Source organism: Saccopteryx leptura, chromosome 3, assembly GCF_036850995.1.
Source record: "Saccopteryx leptura isolate mSacLep1 chromosome 3, mSacLep1_pri_phased_curated, whole genome shotgun sequence".
Lineage (NCBI taxonomy): Eukaryota > Metazoa > Chordata > Mammalia > Chiroptera > Emballonuridae > Saccopteryx > Saccopteryx leptura.
In genome coordinates, this window is record NC_089505.1 from 130,183,500 (window position 1) to 130,204,233 (window position 20,734).

Below are 20,734 nucleotides of genomic sequence, written 5' to 3' on the forward strand. Positions count from 1 at the left end.
ACTGAGTTATTTTCTATATGCGCTCATTTAATCTGAAAACCTTAATAAGTAGACATATTATCTCCGTTTAAGAGATGAGCCGACTGAGGCTCAATGAGGCTCAACACGTTACATGTTCCACAGCAGAGGAGTTCAAACAAATTCCGGAGCTCACGCCTTACACCACATCCTAAACCAGGGGTCCCCAAACTTTTTACACAGGGGGCCAGTTCACTGTCCCTCAGACCGTTGGAGGGCCGCCACATAAGTGGTCCTCTCACTGACCACCAATGAAAGAGGTGCCCCTTCTGGAAGTGCGGCAGGGGGCCGGATAAATGGCCTCAGGGGGCCGCATGGCCCACAGGCCATAGTTTGGAGATGCCTGCAGTAAGACCCACAAGAATCCCTAGCTCTTAGGGTTTCGCCAGCATAAAATGCTTGCGCATGGCCCACAGGTTTCTACAGCACACAACAGCACCTGATAAAAGACCACTATTGCAGTCTCTGCTTGCCTGGCCTTTCTCAGGGCAACAGGAACACACTATGGAAACTGCCCTTCTGTGGGACGGGGAAGCAAGGTTGTGTCTTATCCTGTACCCAAGGCCACAGCAGACAATTTCATGGAAACCTGGGAGGTCAGGGAACATTCTCATTAAAACACCACCATGACACGAGGAGACAGGCACGTCACAATGAAGCACTTCAAAGCAGATTTTTCATGGAAATGCTAGCATCTGTAAGGCAGAAGTGACGGTCTTGGCAAACGGCAGGGGCAGAGCCGCTGAGCAGGAGTTTCGCTTGCAGAAGCATGGATCCTGAAGAAGCTACGTTAGCACCCTTGTGCTCATCTAGTCTGCTGCTGCGACATTTGCTTCTTCCAGAAATCCTCAAGAGTGAATTCAAACACCATTCCCATTTTACAGGAGAAGAAAACCAGAGATTCTCCTCATTCACATGGTTAGTGGGTGTCTAGGCCCCCGAAGAGTGTTTCTTTCCACCCCACTGTGCCTGGGAGCATCTCAGTAGGCAAATGGTAATAATCACATGTAAGGAGTGCACCTGGGATACAGTAGGCCTGCTGAAAACATTCAATTAACTGACCCTCCCAGGGTCAAAGACACCTGTTCAAACCTTTATACAAAAATCTGCCTTCTGTTACAAACATCATTTCCAGGAAAAGCTGTTCTTCCTCCAGAACTCAACCCCACGCTGTCAATTTGGAGCAAATAGTAAAAATCAGATTTTGAATTCTTCATTTTCTGAACACAAAGATCCTCAGTCCACCTTTAAGAAACTACTACCATTGCCAAATGGACTGTTTTTCTTTTAAAGGTTGGAAAGAATTCTACTAGCCTCCCTTCCCCCTCCCCAATTTCAAACTGTTGATTGTGTGCCTGGTTTACGATGTTATTAAAAAACAAAGAGGGGTCTCAAAGTTTACAGCCAACCCCCAGAGTGGGGAAGTCAAAAGAGAAACTTTATGAAATGTGGTTCATGTACCATCAGCAGCTTACATTTGATCCAAAGTAGGCAAGATTAGCTAACTGCCTATCCCCTTGAGCAATTCATTTGGAATAGACACCCTCCATTCCAAAATCAAGTCTGCAAGATGGAAAGAAGGCTATGAAATAAGCCAGGCACAGGTCTGAACCCCAACTTTTATGAGCTGTAGACTTTGAGCTTGTCATTTAACCCATCTAACTTTCTGATGTTCAATTTGTATAATGGGGATAATAGCACATACTTTACACGTGGTGTTCTTACTATTAGCTTCCTACTTCTTGGCTTGCTAATATAAGGCAGGCCAAAGATAAGCTTCCAGGCTATGGCTAATACATAGTTGACTCAAGGATCTGTAAGAGAGAATTATGATCTTGGTGGACATAATAATTATTTATGCCTTTCATCCACATGGCTGAGGTTCAGGAGCAAAGAACAAACTTAGGATAATAATGGAGGTATGGAATGAACAAGCTGTGAAAAATGTATGACTCGCATATTAGAATACTGGATTAAAACATGGTGGTGACATTCCAAGGAGAGCCAGGTAGGCCATACCTCAATTTCCATGAGGCTGTCATTGCTCAAGATAATTGTGGACCTTGTCCTAGTCTGTGACACACTTTTTTATCTGAATGAGGACTTTATCCTCAGGAAGACCTCAATGTAAGTCTGGACTTTTCACCTACATATGAGTAACCTGCTCAGCAGTTAAGAGTTTGCAAAGTATTTCAATATTCATGACCTCTTTTACTCCTCCCTGCAACGCTATAAAGCAAGAAGGTCATCCTTGGCTTAAAGATATACAGCTCATCAATGGATGGCCAGGTCTAGAACCAAGGTCTCTAGATTCTAAGTCTCATTTTATTTTCACTTTGACACCATGGCCACTGGGAGAGAGAACAAAGCAGTGTGTCAGAGAATGCCAATGGCATTATCACTGTTTCGGCAGCACAGTGATGATATGGAAAGAACCTAGAAAGTGCCTGTGATATCTGACAGGGCATCTTCCCTCTTCTGAGGCTCAGAGCTCAGACTCTGGGGTAAGGGACAACTGGGTTCAAATCCCAACTCTACCACTTATTCACCCAGTGACCTCAGGCAACTTACTTCTACTCTGTGGACCTCAGTTTCTTAATAAGTATAAAAAAGATAAGAACAATATCTAGGGCTTCATTGGATTGTTCTGAGGATAATGCATGTAAAGTATTTTAGAAGGGTGTTTAGCCTACTTTTATAATACTTTTAGTATACAGAAAGTCCTCACGATAGGATCTGTGACTAAGCAAACTGATATAACAAAACCAATTTTACCACAGGCTAATTGATATAAACAAGAATTAAGTTCTGATGGCATCTCATCAATGTTATAATGAAATGTCATTATTCAAGGACCTGTGTATGTGTATGTGTTATTTAGTATTTTTTTTTCTTTTACAGAGACAGAGAAAGAGATAGACAGGGACAGACAGACAGGAACGGAGAGAGATGAGAAGCATCAATCATTAGTTTTTCCTTGCATGTTGCAACACCTTAGTTGTTCATTGATTGCTTTCTCATATGTGCCTTGATCGCAGGCCTTCAGCAGACCGAGTAACCCTTTGCTTGAGCCAGCGACCTTGGGCTCAAGCTGCTCAGCTTTGCTCAAACCAGATGAGCTCACGCTTAAGCTGGTGACCTCGGGGTCTCAAACCTGGGTCTTCTGCATCCCAGTCTGACGCTTTAACCACTGCACCACCACCTGGTCAGGCTGTTATTTAGTATTTTTATTTTTATTTATTTATTTTTTTTCTTTCATTTTTCTGAAGCTGGAAACAGGGAGAGACAGTCAGACAGACTCCCGCATGCGCCCAACCGGGATCCACCCGGCACGCCCACCAGGGGCGACGCTCTGCCCACCAGGGGGTGATGCTCTGCCCATCCTGGGCGTCGCCATGTTGCGACCAGAGCCACTCTAGCGCCTGAGGCAGAGGCCACAGAGCCATCCCCAGCGCCCGGGCCATCTTTGCTCCAATGGAGCCTTGGCTGCGGGAGGGGAAGAGAGAGACAGAGAGGAAAGCGCGGCGGAGGGGTGGAGAAGCAAATGGGCGCTTCTCCTGTGTGCCCTGGCCGGGAATCGAACCCGGGTCCTCCGCACGCTAGGCCGACGCTCTACCGCTGAGCCAACCAGCCAGGGCTAGTATTTTTAAATACCTTTAATAACAGTATTATCTGCATTAAAGAAATAGGGTTAGTCAACTGCAATTCTAATTGATCAGCCAGGTTTCTGCTGACTCAGATATCCTATCATGTGATACAGGGGAAATCAGACAGGTTGAGCATGATAATCTGGGTGCTTACCGCAAGGATGGCGATGACGATCCCCACGGCGCAGAGCACAGCATCATTTATTGTCTCACCAGTTTTCAGAGGATACTTGATGCTGTCATCATTGCAATAAAACCCTCGTTCGTAAGGCTTGATGGTGCTTGTCTCAATGATCAGGAAGGGCAGGCCCGCTGGTCAAGATGGAACCATTGCATATGCCAGGGAAGAAACAAAAAAACAAGGGGAAACCATCAATGCAAGGTGGCTAAAAATGACTACAACAAAAACTACCCCAAACAACAACACTGACAGTGATATTAAGTACTTGGATTTGTAGCAATCTACAGCTTAATAATGCAAGCTGTCGCTCCTTTCACTCCACGCTTCCCTTTTCCTCCTTTGTCACCCCTCCTGTCTCAGAGGACAGAGGAAGGCAGTGGAAGAGCCAGCCCGGGAGCTTTTCCACTGCTTTACAACATCCTGCTAAAAATTAAACCCCAATTTGTGATTACTATATAGCTCCAAATCTAATGATGTCTCTTTATGCCTTCAAGTACATTCTTCTCTTAAGTCTTAACCATTTCCCCTTTGGGAAGTTCATCCTAAGGCTATGTTGCATGGAGTCGTGAAAGCCCAGGGTCTGATAACTTGAATTTGAATCCCAGATCCACCCCTTTCTAGCAGCATGGCTTCTGGTTCTCACTCTGTCTTCCTGGGCCTCAGTTTCCCCATACATCAAACCAGTTGTGGTGAGGACCCAAGGAGAAAAAAAGCACATAACATTGCCAGCACAGTGCCTGGCATACAGTAACTGTTCAATTAATGCCATCTTCAGTCTGATGCTTTCACTGTTCAAAGTGTCGTTGAAAAGACTGAGTATTGCTGAGCGGGGCCCTGCTGCCTGCAGACCTGGAGCAGAGCCCAAGGGCATCTGAGAGCACCAAGCTGCTCACGCAGCTGCTGCTGGTTTAATCAGTGGCCAACTCAGATGCCATTCCCTTAAAGGTCATGGCAAATGAATTCCATCACCTGCCAGGAAAAAGTCTCTCATAACCCTGAAGTAAGGAGTGAAAGGTCACAATATCTCATGCCTAGAAACTGTAATAGCCTCCAAATCACTCTCCTGGCCTTCACTGCCTCTTACCCACATCCACCAGTTTACTTCCTGACCATGACATTACCTTGCTAAGTCCTCTTCGATCATTCCCCATCACACACAGGATGAGATGAAGTACGACCTTCAGAGTCCCCCATGACTTAAACCCCCCTCTCCAGACTCACAGTCCTCTGCCCCCCTCCCACCCACTCCCATACTACAAGAACACAATACCCAGAGACTCTTATCTTAGTTCAGGCTCTTTTCTTAGAATGGAAGACCTATTTATCTCTAGTCCCCAAGTCCAATACCGAGCCTTAATGCCACCTCACAAAGTGAAAGGTGAGCCACTGAATGTTCGGATTGGGAAGACTATAAAAAACATCCGGTTAGTAGCCGCAGGCACCACTGATAAGCCCTACAATGTGTAAAGTACTTCATATTCATTTTTGTATGGAATCTTTCAACAACTCTGAGAGGTCATTCTAAAGCATCATTTAAGCATGACTACTGCTCATCTTCCAATAGAAAAAAGAGACTCAGAGAAACTCTTTTGCTCAGTCAGAGTTGCTTGTCCATCTCAAATGCTTACTCCCTAATTTTACTTTGCAAATTGTTTTTTTTAAGTCTATTCTTTCCCCCACATCAAGGGTCAGACTTTTTTTTTTAATTCATTTTAGAGAGAGGAGTGAGAACGGGGGCAGGAGCAGGAAGCATCAACTCCCATATGTGCCTTGACCAGGCAGGCCCGGTGTCTCAAACTGGCAACCTCAGTGTTCCAGGTCGATGCTTTATCCACTGAGCCACCACTGGTCAGGCCTAAATTGGTTTTATCTGAATGCAAATTTCATTAGCTAAAAAAAAAAATTTTTTTTTTAAACAAACCAAGATAAAAAATAAAATGAAATAAGATAATAAAATAAAATTTTAAATCCCAAGATAAGCCATTGTTGAAAAGATAAAATTCCATTTTTATGTTTTTCAAAAAATATTAAATTCATTTCACATCGCTCAAGGGCCCAGACTGCCTCTTTAAAAAAAAAAAAAGGAAAGAAAGAAAGAAAAAAAGAACCACAAACTCCACAATTTTTCAATTACTTTGGTCCAGACCGGCAGCAATAAAAATGCTCACTTTTGAAAAAGTGTATTTATGTATCACTGTGCATATGCACATGGATTTATTTGGTTTTATTCTCTGGATTTATTTGAATTCTACGGCTATTTATTTTGTGACCCCTAACTGCTTCCTGCTAGAACAACAATTTACTTTATCAAATTCATGCTGGTGCTTTGAGAAGAAAGAGCAGCAACACACCACCGCATTGTGCCTGACCTTCTCAAAGTAAACACAGAGGGGCCCTGGAAGGCAATAACCATTAGCCCTTGAAACTCCGTCTCTGCAACAGAGGGAAGGGGGAGAGGGAGGTGGCAAGAGCAGTTAGCTGATTCTGGGGGGCTGGGGTGCTGGGGGAGGTAGATATCACTTGGGCCTGAACCATCTTCATCCCACTGCCTAAGCATTTTGAAATGTGGCCAAGTTGGCTATGAAAAGTAGCTGAGAAGCCAGCAGTATGATATTAATAGTCCGCTTTTAAGTTCCACACATCGTGATAAAATCATTCAGCTTGGTGTCCGGACCCGGCTGCAGCCTCTGTGGTGCCTGGGAGCCAAAACGTTGCTAATAAACTCAGGTAGGGAACAGGCCCCGAGTTCCTTCAATTTGTGCTACACTCTCAGTCCTCCAACTTCTATTTTTAATAGTGTTCACATGATAGGCCTGTAAAACATGTTTCTAAGGACAATAAAACACATATAAAGGGCTGTGGAGTGAGACAGAGCTGGGTTAATGATCTCAACTTTGCTCCCTTCTATTTGAGCAAGCTATTTCACATCTCCAGAAGCCCCCTGTCATCTGTTCAATACGAAGAAGGAAATCTAGCTTTGGGATTGCTGGGATGACGTAATAGGTTAATGTAATCATTCATTCATTTATTCAACAAATATTTATTGAGTCTTTACTATATATGTATACTAATATAAAGAATACAAAGACGACACAAGCCCTGCCCTCAGGGATCTTACGATCTATAAGGGGAAGACACAGACACTCAATTAAAATCAGTTCAAGGAAAAAAAAAATCAGTTCAAGGTGTTGCTTTAGTTGGAAGACACTAGGCAATACCATTGGTAATAAGAGCACAGTCTGGCACATGCTATGGACACTCCATAAACGTTAAAAGGAAGAAGGAGGAAAAGTCCCACAGAGAAAGTTAGGAGAAAATTTCTCTCTGGTCAGTTCCTTTGCCCTCTTAATCTGGGAGCAATCCAAACCCCTTTTCTTCCTTCCTTGTTCAAGTGTTGGGGCGGGTTTCCGGTTCTGATTATGTGGATGATGACCACAAACAAACGAGAAGTTGGATCTGAATATGTTCTATTTGTTTTCTTAAAAGGCATGGAAATACCATTTAGGAATCCCAGTGGCTTTATTTTTTGTCTCCCCTACCAACTGTGGTCTGATTGGGGGTGATGCCAGTCAAAGCTTGACTTTGTTCCCGGAAGAGAGTAACCTCAGATTCCTTCACTCAATGTTAAAAGCATAAACATTTTCCCTAATGGGGTGGCTAGTCCTCAAGAGATATAACACCATGCCTTCCCTCTCCAGGGCACAGAGAGGAGGCTTTTCTTCTTCCAAAGCATGATCTCCATTTCCAACTTTGGCACCATCTTTACTACCAACTGCAACAGTCCCTAATCATTTCATTTCAAAAAAATTCCCAGTGCTGTCCCCTGGCGATCTAAAGGCAAATACATCATAGTACCTGTCCTCAAAGGGTTCGTGGTATTGTAAAAAGACCCAAAAACAAGTGCACTTAAGTATTTCCAATGTGTGGACTGATATATGTGTAGAGTGCAGCAAGGGCATAAAAGGCTACTCTACTAGGGCCACTAAAGATGGCCTACAGAGGACGAGAGGCTGGAGTTGACCCTTATATGAGCAACAGGTTTCTGAGGTCTAGGGGCTAAGTACACTCATGAGAAGCCAGTTCAGTTTGGGGATTCCAACAAGGCCGTTGACAAAACCGATGACAGTGTTGAAAATACAATTTTAAATTTGGCGACAGAGCTGAAAGAGACACATAAGTAAACAACGAAGGGAAAACTAGCATGAAGAACATAATAGTAGCTAGCATTTACTGAACAACTATTACGTGCCCAGACTGAGCTGAGGATCCCTACACAGACCACGGCAGTTTGACAAGCCTGGCCCCCTGTTATGTTTCAGGTGCTGATGGGGCTACTGAGGTGAGAGAGTTCACACCCAAACCCTCTGGTGGCCCACAGGCTAAGGGCAGAAACAATTATAAAAACTAACACATCAGTGAGTAGTCATCTCCAAATGGTAAATTACAGATATTGTTCTTTTTGTCATTCCTCCTGTTGGCTGTGTTTTCCAAATGTTTTACAATGAATACACATTTGCTTTAAAAGAAAAAACTTATTTCTAAAGAAAAGAAAAAAACTAACACGTTAAGTCGCCTTCCGTTTCAAAGGGATTAAAGGGATTTACCAGAGTCAAGCTGCAAGTATGAGGTGGAGCTGGATGGGGTTAAAATGATCTGACTCGTAGGTGCTATGTAAAGTGGTCACTTAAAACAGAGAGAAGGAAGCATCTACAAGTATTCATTCATTCAATAGAGATCAGCCTTTGAAGAAGAATAATGGTTTGTTTGGAACAGCCAAGGCTACAGCACTGGCTATTGTTCACTGAACAGTCACACGTACCACGTGTGCTCGAGATTCAATTTAACTGAAACTCTGAAGCCAATCTTCTGAAATTTAGATTCATCTTTTAATGAAAGGTAGATTACCAGCTTTTGGCAAAGCAGAGTCAAAAAGTGTACACACACACACACACACACACACAAGCACACACCATCTGGTGATTCTAGAACCAGACTCAAGTATTTCTCCTTCTTTTAATCAAGGATCAATTAAGTTCCTATACCTCCAGGGACCTCTTGGGATGTGTAAGCTGCAGAGGAGGCGAAATACGAACTCACTGACAAACACTTAATGGGCAGAAAATCAAAGCATGAAGAATGGCCCCTGTGTTGGGTTCAGGCCTTTGAAACTTCTTGGGCTTTGAAAAACTAACACTTGGGTAGATTGGGTGGTTGAGAGTGGGGTGTAGAAAAACAGAGGGTAAGTTTTTGTGGCCCACCCATTGATAAAGTCACGTGTAAAGTGTTACCAAAGTGACCCAGCCCCAGAGCCCACCCTCCCCCCCACCAGCCACAGCTTTGCGTCTGCACAAAATTAAACACAGCCTCCTGCTCTCAGAGTGTTTTTTAGAAAACCCTGGGTGTGGGTAGGGGAAGAGAAGGGGTCGGAAAGTGAATGAGAAATCTTTGCACTTTTGCACAACCCAAATCAAAGCATAAGGGAGGGGCTTCCCATGTGTCCCATATCCCAAGTCCTTCGAGTGCCCTTTCCAGAGCTGTCCAACCTTCCGCTTCCCCCAATCTGTAGTTACCTTAAAATAAGCAAAGCCCAGGATCTCTAAGAGTAATGATTAAATTAACATCTGCAGAAAGCCCACACACCTACCTACAAAATAACACCAAACACAGAATATGCATGCAAGTATCAAGCGTAGAGTAAGTAACTCAAATCAGGCGGCTATTAGGACTTTGTGACAGGGATTTATCCATCTTACCTACACTATGAGAGTTCTACGCACTTTACAAATGAAAAATTGAGGCTCAGAAAGGTTAAATGGATCATCTGAAGTGCAGAGCTAGCAAATGGCACCAATTTGGGCCAGATGTTAGAAATATAGATGGAAGATACTGGACTTCTGATTTCAAGGAGTTTAGAGTCTAATTAAGAATTAATGTATTCTATTCTAATCTCCACCATTGCGATGAAAAGTCATAGATTATTGTTTTCACTTATAACCAACAGAACACTAAGGCCAGAAGTTTTGTAACTTGTCCCTGGGTACCAAGGGAGTCAATTGGTCAAGGGATTTGAACCCAGGCCTGTCTCTCTTTTGGCTTATGTTTTCTTATTCCATGACCTGACCCTCCCCTTCTTTATAAATGTATTCCCTGTTAAAATATGACCAACTGATTTTTTTTTAATCGCTTAAGGCCAGAATGGTCAACCCAACTACTACTTAGAGGTTCAAAATACAAATATTTATGTTGCTTGTAAGTGACAGGGTTTCTATTTAAAGTAATTAATTGCTACTGGTCTTAGAAGTGTGCAAACTTTCTTCGGTTTACGATATTTGTCCAGATTTTTAGACTGGACACAATCCAGATGAGACAAAACTAAGTGTACTGTGAAGGTGTTTCCCACCTTTGAAAGGGTTTGCCATGAAAAACACTTGCTGTTGGCTGGTGTGAGTGTGCAGTCTTCTGGGTGTAGAGGTTCTCTTTGACAAACGCTTGATTCTTCAGTCCTGGAAAGTTCAGGCCCTTTCTTCACAAAAAGAAGATTGTCAGAACTGAAAGCACCTACATGGTAGAAATGAAGAAACTAACGGCAGATCTGATCCTGGTGCCTGGGTTTCCTGACCCCAAGTCCAAGGTGTTTAGTCTCATTCCACAAATAGGTATGGACAGTTGCTGAGTGCTGGGAACTGTGTTAGGTGCTGGGGACACGACACTGAGCAAGACACTGCACTGATTTTGAGTTCCCCAACTTCAGAAAGTTTTAGGTTCCATGGCAAAGAGATATCTGTCTTCAGTCTCATCATGAGAAAGAACTTTGGATGGTCTTTCTCACTTGAAAGTGCTTAAAGTGACAACACTTATCCTTTAAAATAATTAATATTGTCTGCTTCACACCCTCAGCTCTAGCTGTTCTGGCCTTTCTAGTTGGATTTTTAAAGGGTTGCCATATCCACCAGGAACTAAAAACAAACTAATAATCCATGGTTTGTACCTTTCACTGAGAGAGATCCAGACATCTTTTGTCACCCTGACATATTTCACAAATGTAACATTTTATTTCTAGTACTGATACACAGCTACCAGAGCCAACAAGACTTAGTGTTCCTGTACCCCAGGTAAAACTGGGTTATTTTCCAAGACCTCCTTCTTCTTTTTTGATCCTTCTTTTAATAAGGATGACAGTAAATTTACATTCATTGAGCATCTACTATGTGCGAGGAGTTTTGGATACAATAGCTGGCTTAACTCTCAAAATAATCCCCTGCATTAATTAGTACATAGCCAAAAACCTATTCAGAGAGATTATAATTCACCTCAGTGTCCTCTCTACTGATGGGAGCCATAACCAGGATATGTAATAGGACACTGTGACTCAAAAGTTTTTTCAGAGATGGGGCAGGTTAGCCTTCTTTGCCAAATACACATGACCTATGTCTGCAGATATTAGCAAAGCCACGAACTTCTAGGAAGTTTATGTTGACCTTGAACAAGAATAAGAAGTAAGCCTTAGCCCTGGACGGTTGGCTCAGTGGTAGAGCATTGGCCCAGCATGTGGAAGTCTTGGGTTCAATACCCGGCCATGGCACACAGGAGAAGTGCCCATCTGCTTCTCCATCCTTCCCCCTCCCCTTCCTCTCTATCTCCCCCCCCCCCCCCCACAGCCGAGGCTCCATTGGAGCAAAGTTGGACTGGGTGCTGAGGACGGCTGCACGGCCTCCGCCTCATGCACTAGAATGGCTCTGGCCACAACGGTGCAACACCCCAGATGGGCAGAACATCGCCCTCTGGTGGGCATGCTGGGTGGACGCTGGTCAGCCACATGCGGGAGTCTGTCTGACTGCCTCCCCGCTTCTAACTTTGAAAAATACAAAAGAAAAACACATAAAAATGGCCCTGGCCAGTTGGCTCAGTGGTAGCGTGTCGGCCTGGCGTGCAGGAGTCCCAGGTTCAATTCCTGGCCAGGGCACAAAAGAGAAGTGCCCACCTGCTTCTCCACCCCTCCCCCTCTCCTTCCTCTCTGTCTCTCTCTTCCCCTCCCACAGCTGAGGCTCCATTGGAGCAAAGTTGGCCCAGGCGCTGAGGATGGCTCTGTGGCCTCTGCCTCAGGCACTAGAATGGCTCTGATTGCAGCAGAGTGATGCTCCAGATGGGCAGAGCATCGCCCCCTGGTGGGCATGCCAGGTGGATCCCGGTTGGGCGCATGTCTGTCTGACTGCCTCTCCGTTTCCAACTTCAGAAAAATACAAAAAAGAAAAAAAAAAAAAAGAAAGAAAAACATATATATATAAAAAAAAGCAAGCCTTAGATGTTAAGATGGATTTATACAGATCCAGTCACCCTTCTGCCTCAGTTTCCCTTATGACCTAAATGAGTTCATTTGCAATATGGCTGTGCAGAGTAAGGACACAGCAAGAACCACACATGTGCATAGGGTTTTATAGCTTTTATGTAAATAATCACATTTGATCTTCCTAACAACTCTCTGAAGTAATGTTTTTAACATCTGGATTAAAGTACCATTGGCAAACTCCTATTCCTTCTTCATGACTTAAATATCTCTTCTCAGAAGATTGTTTTCAATTTTATTCATGAACTTAAGAATCAAGCATACAGGGTTTTACCTCCCACTTCTATCACATGTCACGCTTTATTGTATGACCTTAGGCAAGTCACTTTACCTCCTGAATTTGATTTTCATCACAGCACAATAAGACTTAGTACAAGAGTTTCCTCTCTCTAAAAAAGTAATGCCTGCCCAGTTGTATGCAGTGGATAGAGCATCAACCTGGGACACTGAGGTCCCAAGTTCAAAACCCCAAGGTCGCTGGCTTGAGCAAGGGGTCATTGGCTTGGGTTCAGTCCCCCAGTCAAGGCACATATGAGAAACAATCAGTGAACAACTAAAGTAGCATAAGTACAAGTTGATGCTTCTCATCTTTCTCCTTTCCTCTCTCTCTCTTTCTCTCAAAAAAAAAAAAAAAAAAAGTTTTCAACATACAGAGTTAATTATGAGGTCTAACTGAGACACAGCTAAATATCCAGTAATCGCCTTGCTCCATATATATTCATTTTTGTTTCTGTCTGTGACACAGAAAGCTACTGAAAATTTTTAAGCAGGGATAAAATGTGATCAAAGTTCTGCCAAGGCTCGCTAAAGTAGCCATGGGCTGGCTAGCCACTCCTCAAACGCAATCTGATCCCAGGGGAAAGCATGCTCATAAAATCCTATAATTCCAGGGACTTTTGGGGATTGTATAAACAGAAGGGGCTTCGATAGTGGTTAGCAGGATCCAGCACGCTGACTCAGAGAAGAAATGTCACAACAGGAACTCTGCCATGCATTCTCAAAGATCACATGAGGCTGAATGGGAGGTAAAGCTATAATAAGGGTGAAGAGAAACATTTCTTTTTATTTTCCCAACAGTTAAACATATGTTCGTCAGCATGCACACCCCCATCCAAGCCATGCTGCCCAAGTGTACACAAAAACACCAGGTTCACGTGGAGGTAAAATAAACAACGATGTGGACTGGCAGGACATCAGACACCTGGGCAGGCCAAAGTTTGAGATCGTCCAAAAAGGCAAGGCTGGGGCCAGCTGCAGTGCCAGAAATGAGGAGTGGACGCACTACTGGGGGCGCTGGGAGAACATCAGCATTCTGGTCAGCACTCCAAGGCCACCGGGCACTCCAAGGTAACCCATCAAGCTGCATGGTCCAAGTTCTACACCAAAGGACACAGGTGGGCAGCCATGACCCAAGCTGGCCTGCAGAGATGTTCTGATTGGCCCACTCAGGGTTTAAAGTTTTTTAAATTATTTGTTAACATTTAATAATGGGAAGTCTCACATAACATCCAGATTTCCAGCTTCTTCAACCAGCTTTCACACCATGTGGCCATACAGGCAGCGGTAACCGTGGCCGCCAACATTCCCTATTGATTCCATGACGCTAAGGCTGCGTGTCAGTTGCCATTCTGAGTGACCTTGGACTGTAGATTTTCCTTTACCTAGTCTACTTTAGTCATTTATGTTATACTGCCTGGCCCCCATACACATTTGGCTTTTCTATCCTTGCCCTAGGGAATATGAAAGTCCTTGCATGACCCCATGAAAATAGAAATAACTAACTCTTGGTTCAACAATGCCCTCATGGTAGGTAATGGCCACATTAGACATGTATATATGTGAGTGGATATATGCATGTGTTTATGTATATGTCTTCTTTGGTGTATATGCGTTTCTTTTGAATTTTTTTTTTTTTTTTTTTAAGTGAGCAAGAGAGAAGGAACAGGAAAGGAGAGAGATGAGAAGCATCAACTTGTTGTGGCACTTTAGTCTAGTCATTCATTGATTACATTCTCATATGTGCCATGACCGGGGGATTCCAGCTGAGCCAGTGACCCCTTGTTCAAGCCAGCAACCTTGGGTTCAAGACAGTGACCTCTGGGCTCAAGCCAGTGACCATGGAGTCATGTCTATAATCCCATGCTCAAGCTGGAAATCTTGGGGGTTTGAACCTGGGATTTTAACATCCCAGGTCAATGCTTTATCCATGGCACCACTGCCTGGTCAGACTCTTTTTTAAATTAAAAAAAAAATTCTTATATTTTTTCATTTACAGTTGACATACAAAATTATATTAGTTATAGGTGGACACCATAGCGATTAGACATTTATATAACTTGTGAAGTGGTCACCCCAATAAGTCTAGCACCCATTATGTATATGTCTTAATCTTAACCTAAGACTGAGCCTCCTATCTATGCTCAGTCTTCTAAATCCAAGGTCTGTGGCAGGTCACCATCTCAAGGCAGTTAATAATATTTGCATTTTAGATATGGGGAAACTGAGTGCAGAAGTTAAGTGACTTGCCAAAGGTCACACAGTTAGTAAAAAGAATGAGGATTACATGCCAAGGCTTGTGAAACTACCAAGCCTATACCTTAGCAAGTTTACTCCATGTGGCTGCCAGTGGGTGGGGTTATCACAGAGTTCTAGTTTTTAAGGTAACAGATATTTAAAATAAAAACAAAACAGCCTCCTTTTGATAGAAGCTCATGAATTCTAAAGAGTAAAAGCAAAATGAGAAGCGACTTAATTAAAACCCATCAGATATTTGTTGATATTACAAATCTTAGTCTAAGCAGATTTAGGCACATTACAGTAAAATGCTGATAAAGTTTTAGAACTACAAGAGCTCTCATGCCATTGACTCCATGTAACAGATGAGAAGACTGAGACCCACCACACTCTTGCAATCTAATTATTCTTTTCCTATAAGTATCCTTCATGAGCGGAGAGTCCTTCAGAAAAGGGTCCATATATATATTTTATTTATCTCAGTATCCCAGCAGCACAGAGAATAATACCTGGCACCTAGTGGGTGTTCAACAAATATGTATTGAATAAAAGTATAGGAAACAAACTAAAATTCTGAATATCTGACTACACCTCTAATACACTCTATGGCCTGTGGGTTCTTTTTCTGCCTTCTGAATCCTGAACTCCCTGGCTAATCTCTATCATACCCCAAACCCTGTCTTTCTAGCACAATCCCCCAAAGCAACACAATGCCACATATTCTCATGAACAGCTGACATTTCCATAAGAAATAATTTATGGGGAACCTCACCAGCTTCAAGTCTCAGATGGGTGGTTGAGCTGGATAACCTGAATTATCAGTTTCTGGGGCAGACGCAGGTAAGTGGAAGAGGCCACTGGTCAGTGATTCGGCAATGACAGCCCACCTTGCCCAGCTGCCCAGGGGCAAAGGGATCGGTGTTAGCCTACTCCTAACCCATCAGGGACTCTCTGCCCTGAAGAAGCACTAAATAAAAGAGCACACACGAATCTCAACAAAGCAGCTCAGATCTGGGTTTGAAAACCAGTTTTGCCACTTATAATCTATGCAATCTTCAACAGGCTGCTTAACTTCTCTGAACCCCAGTTGTAAAGAGAAGATGCCAACAGCCACCCTGAAGAGCTGTGAGGATGATCTATCACATGGTAGGTATTTAAGGCCGAGTTCTCTGCTCTCTCAGTCCTGAAAATCTATCATCTTGCTGTTTACAGGATGCCAATCAACCAGCTGGACTGGTTTCCTCAAGAAGGTGGCTGAACTAACCTGGACATGGCTGTGTCAGCTCGCACAAGGACTGTCACTCAAGTTGAGCAAGACTGGAGCCATTCCAGTGGGCGGCGGATAAGACAACCGTCACCCCAGGAGCAAACTCCCCATTCCCAGCCCTGTCAATGTTCCTTTTGTAAAACACTGAAACTTTCTTCAACCATGACAGCTGCCACCTGCACAAATAATTCAGGGATGTAATTTTGTAACTGAATACAAGCCCTGAAAGCTGAAAAGTTTAAAGTCCAAAATAATCCCTTTGACCTTCTGCTTAAACACTCACTAATCACTTTTTAATTTGTAGTTGATTTCCTCTCTCTGTGCTGTCCTTATAAGCTCCATTTTCACTTTAGAAGTGTCCAGGGAGTGAATGGTATTACAAAACACCTGATTAAAGTACAACTCAAACTCCTTTCCAGACATCTGAGGCTGGGTCTGTGCCCCACTGAGTTTTACACTGTGCTCTGGGTGGCAAGAAAGTGAAGGAGAAAAAGGCTGCTTTGAATGAAGAAACTCCTCCCTGAGAGAATTATGGGCTACAGAAACTAATAAGATGTGGTCCCGCCCTCGAAGAATGCATACTCAGGGGATAAGTACCCATGATGCAACATGACAGGAACTCCCATGGAAGCATTTCTGAAATGTTCAAGGATCCAGAGGACACCCTTAGCACATGACCTGGCAGCCAGCAGGGATGCAATACCAGTTTATTGACTAGCCCAGTAAACACATTTCAAACATTCCTTGCTATCTTTGAATGGCAATAATGTGTTTAAAGCTATGCTCAGAGAAAATCAAAATCCAGAATTGGAAAGTTTCCCCCTGTTTTGCCGAAAGTTTTGCCGAATAGGATTCGGGCAAATGGTAAAGAAACAGTGGAGCCAAAAAATGGCGGGCCATTCCTTTATTAAAGTCTCGCACCGGCCGATGAGCAAACACACAGGGCTCCCATAGCCACTGACGCATTCTCCAGTTCCACAACCAGGAGAATCTTCTCTGGTTCCTCCTAGAATCAAAGGCCTCACCAGTCTCAGTGGAGCTCACAAAGCCCCTCAGCTCTGGTTCCCCATCTGCACACCTTCTCTTTCCTTGCCAACATGGCTTCTTCAGCATTCTGCATTCTCCCTGCAAAACATGGCTTCTTTCTCTTCTTCTCTCTCTTTTCAAACTTTCTGGCACAAAAACCTCTCCTCCAGCAAACATTAGCAAAACAATGGCCCTTCCCAAGCAGGAAGGTAATTTGCAATTTCACAGACCACATATACTTGGTGCTGCCCAGCCTGCAAGGCAAACTATAAGCGATTAAATATAAAAATCATTATTTGCCTGACCTGGTGGTGGCGCAGTGGATAGAGCGTCGGACTGGGATGCGGAAGGACCCAGGTTCGAGACCCCGAGGTCGCCAGCTTGAGTGCGGGCTCATCTGGTTTGAGCGAGGCTCACCAGTTTGGACCCAAGGTCGCTGGCTCCAGCAAGGGGTTGCTCGGTCTGCTGAAGGCCCGCGGTCAAGGCACATGTGAGAAAGCAATCAATGAACAACTAAGGTGTTGCAATGCGCAATGAAAAACTAATGATTGATGCTTCTCATCTCTCTCCGTTCCTGTCTGTCTGTCCCTGTCTATCCCTCTCTCTGACTCACTCTCTGTCTCTGTAAAAAATAAATAAATAAAATTTAAAAAAAAAAATAAAAAAATAAAAAAATAAAAATCATTATTTTACAAACTTATTTGACCAAAAGGTTCCCAAAACATAGATGCTGAAACCATGCAAAAAGAAAAAAAACTGTTACTTAAACATAATATTCAATCCAGAAGTCATTTTTTTAATTGGGGAAAAGGATTTCTAGTTTAATCATGACTAGGATTGCTAGTCATAAATTGAAGTAAGCTGATGCCAAATAAATATATTGGGATCATTCTACTTTGTGTGGCTGTTCTAGCAAATTAGCCAGCCTCTCACCTAAGTAACAGTCTCAGGTCCTGAGCTGGGTCAGCTCAGCCAGTAGCCTGGACAGGAAAACCATTTCAAAACCAGTTTTTGGTTCAGTGAAGACATGCCTGATATCAGTAAGATAACACGGGCGAGGGTGGGAGTATTAAGTTTCTTTGGCCAGGGCTAACTGTATAACCACAATGCTGCTCTCTCAGGCTCTGCTTCTTCACATACGAGGGCAAGGGGTTGTGTTACCAGGCATCTTGTGGACCTTTTTAAGTTTAGGAGGTCCCACCTTTATCCAAGGAGTGCATGGCACTTTATATAAACAAACTGAAGGCTTCATTTCCATGGCATCTATACAGAGCAGATGCGCATTACCCTGCCCACTATATCCTGGCTGGCATAACTGAGGAGCACGCTACTTGAAGTTTGTAAAGCTCCACTGGCCAAGCAGAGCCCTCCAGAGTTCAAGGATGCTCATTTATAAAGAACAACTCCAGAAAACATCCCCCAAACCTGCAAATCTTCAGATACAAACTAAATTAATGATTGGCAGCTCTTGGCTCGGTCAAAGAAGTAGGTATCAGAAAAATAATAATAATAATAATAATAATAATGTGGTGTGGGTTGGAGGCGGGTGGGAATTAGCATTCGGTATATACAGCTGCAAACCGAATTCTACTGTAGGTGCTTTATAGCCGGGCCTCATTTTTTCCCCACATCAGTAATCCTTTCTAGGTAGGCAAATTAGCAGTTCGATCTTGGACAGGCCAGACTGATGATCAGAAACGGGGTCTCAGAGCAGCCCAGCAGGCACTCGCTGGGTCAGACTGGCTCCCCACAGCTCTGTGCAGCCATCACATCACCTGTCTGGAGTGAGAAGGGATGCATTTCAAATAGGCCAGCCCACTGCAGACAGAAATCCCTGCGCTCCGGGGCCACCCTCAGTTGCTTTGGCAGCCCCGCCCCCCCCCCCCCATGTCAGAATGGGGACAACACTGGCATCCAGATCCTCGTGGGAGAATCGGCTGCAGCAAGAACTCCTAGGTGGTTGGCTATAGGAACCCTATTGTTCCAGGGGGAAGCTCTTTTGCCAAAACTCTCCAGGAAGCCACTGCTCTGTGATGCATTTTTTAGCTGTTGAGAGAAAAGGGTAGTTCCTGGGATGTTTCTTCAATGGTTCTGGAAGCCAGGCCCTTAATCCTTGCAAAGCAGCTAGGAGCCAGCTTTTCTCACAGGGACAGAATGTCTAGAGTCCTTCCTCCAAATAAAAACAGAAAAACTCCCCAACTACCCCTTTACAAAGGCCCAAGATGTGTGAATCAGGCCGAGGGGGAAAGGAGGGTCTGGAGGCCCAAGGGGGTTCAGGCTTTCTCTGAACCCCTCCTCCCCTCATGACCCTGCCCACCTGACCTCTCTATTGCAGTAAATTACAAAGCCCCCACTGTTGCTCTGCCCATCCTCCTACCCACCCACCTATCCCCCACCCACGTGCACTTTTTTAAAGGGCAAAATGCCAAATAACATTATTCCCCTTCACCATGGTATCGCCACGAGAACTGCCTGGTATGTTTGCCTGAAAAATGGAAGGTTATTAAAGAAATCTCGGCCTCCGGTACAGCTCTCCCTTTGTGGAAATGGATTTGCAAAGAAATGGAAGGATCCCCAACTGAAACTTAACTGGGTGGACAACAGTGGAGAGCAGGGCCCCTGGACCTACCTGCTCAAACACCTAAGGAACACTGCTGCCCTGTTGGAGGAGGCGGCAGGCCCTTGTGCCCCCTTGCAAAGCCACTTTCTCCAGCCCCGGTTCATTCTTCTGCACGAGGTGGCTCTCTGTAACGGGGAGCCTCACCTCAGAGCAGGGGCCCTATTCCATGGTGTGAGGAGGAAGGGTGCATTTACAGCACCTGTCACACACAATGCAAACAGGAATGCTTGTGCGCGGTGGAAATTGCAGAACACTGTTCCACCGCCCGTATTAATTCACCAAGCAGCCGGAAAAATAAAGAAGGGTTTTCTGAGTTTGGTTTGGTGACAGTTTGTAACTAGTAGACCTAGGGACGAGTCCCTCCCTCTCTGCCAGGTTGTGGCAGCGTGACCCTGGACTAGTGAGTTCTCAGGACCTCAGCGTCCTCACCGGCAAAGCAGGGCATGCACTGTGCAAGGGCTGCTACAAGGGTTTCCGGAGGTGGGTGTGTCACACGACCCACACGTAGCGGAGCTCTCTCACCCTGCTGCCCACCCCCAAACACACAAACGGAAGGGGGCCAGATTCCCCCAAATCCGACAGGATCTGTGAGAAATAATCCCTCCTAACGCGCTCCAAGTACCGCAGAGAGCGCAACTGCCGTGTGGGCTCCTGCGTGTCGGTCAAGCTGACAGAATGAGTTTGGGGAAATTAATTATTCAACAGGCTCTCCCTTCACAAATCCCCTCCAAAGGAATGGTTTGATGCCTTTCAGCACACTGACTATAGAAAATACTGAAAGACCAGTGCACTTCAAAAGCCTCACAAAAACCCAGGCCTGGGTTTGGCAGGAGTTCCTCAGCCACTGGGTTTTTCTGTGTGTGGTTTATAATAACATGCAAACCCAATGCCAAGTCCTAATCTATTAAGGGACTGCCAATTAGCAGGAGGCTTAGAGCTGCAGGTTTGAGAATCGGGAGCAGATCTAATTAGGCTTGCAAATCATTTCTCTCCATCGCCCGCTCACTCTAGGCACACTGGCCATTTGTTCCACACAGATCCTGTCTGTATTCCCATGCACACGTGTGTTTGTTTGTTCGTTTCTTTGAAGGTTCTAGTCCTGAAGCCTAGTGACTAC

At 44.4% G+C, this 20,734-nt stretch overlaps 1 protein-coding gene across 1 annotated transcript in view; it reads right to left on the reverse strand.

Moving 5' to 3' along the window:
• Positions 1-20,734, reverse strand: part of PLPP3 (phospholipid phosphatase 3) — an 86,414-nt gene that overhangs the window by 39,337 nt on the left and 26,343 nt on the right. The window contains exon 2 of the mRNA XM_066376393.1: positions 3,820-3,977. Within this exon, the coding sequence (XP_066232490.1) occupies positions 3,820-3,977 (158 nt within the window). The remainder of the gene's footprint in view (positions 1-3,819; positions 3,978-20,734) is intronic.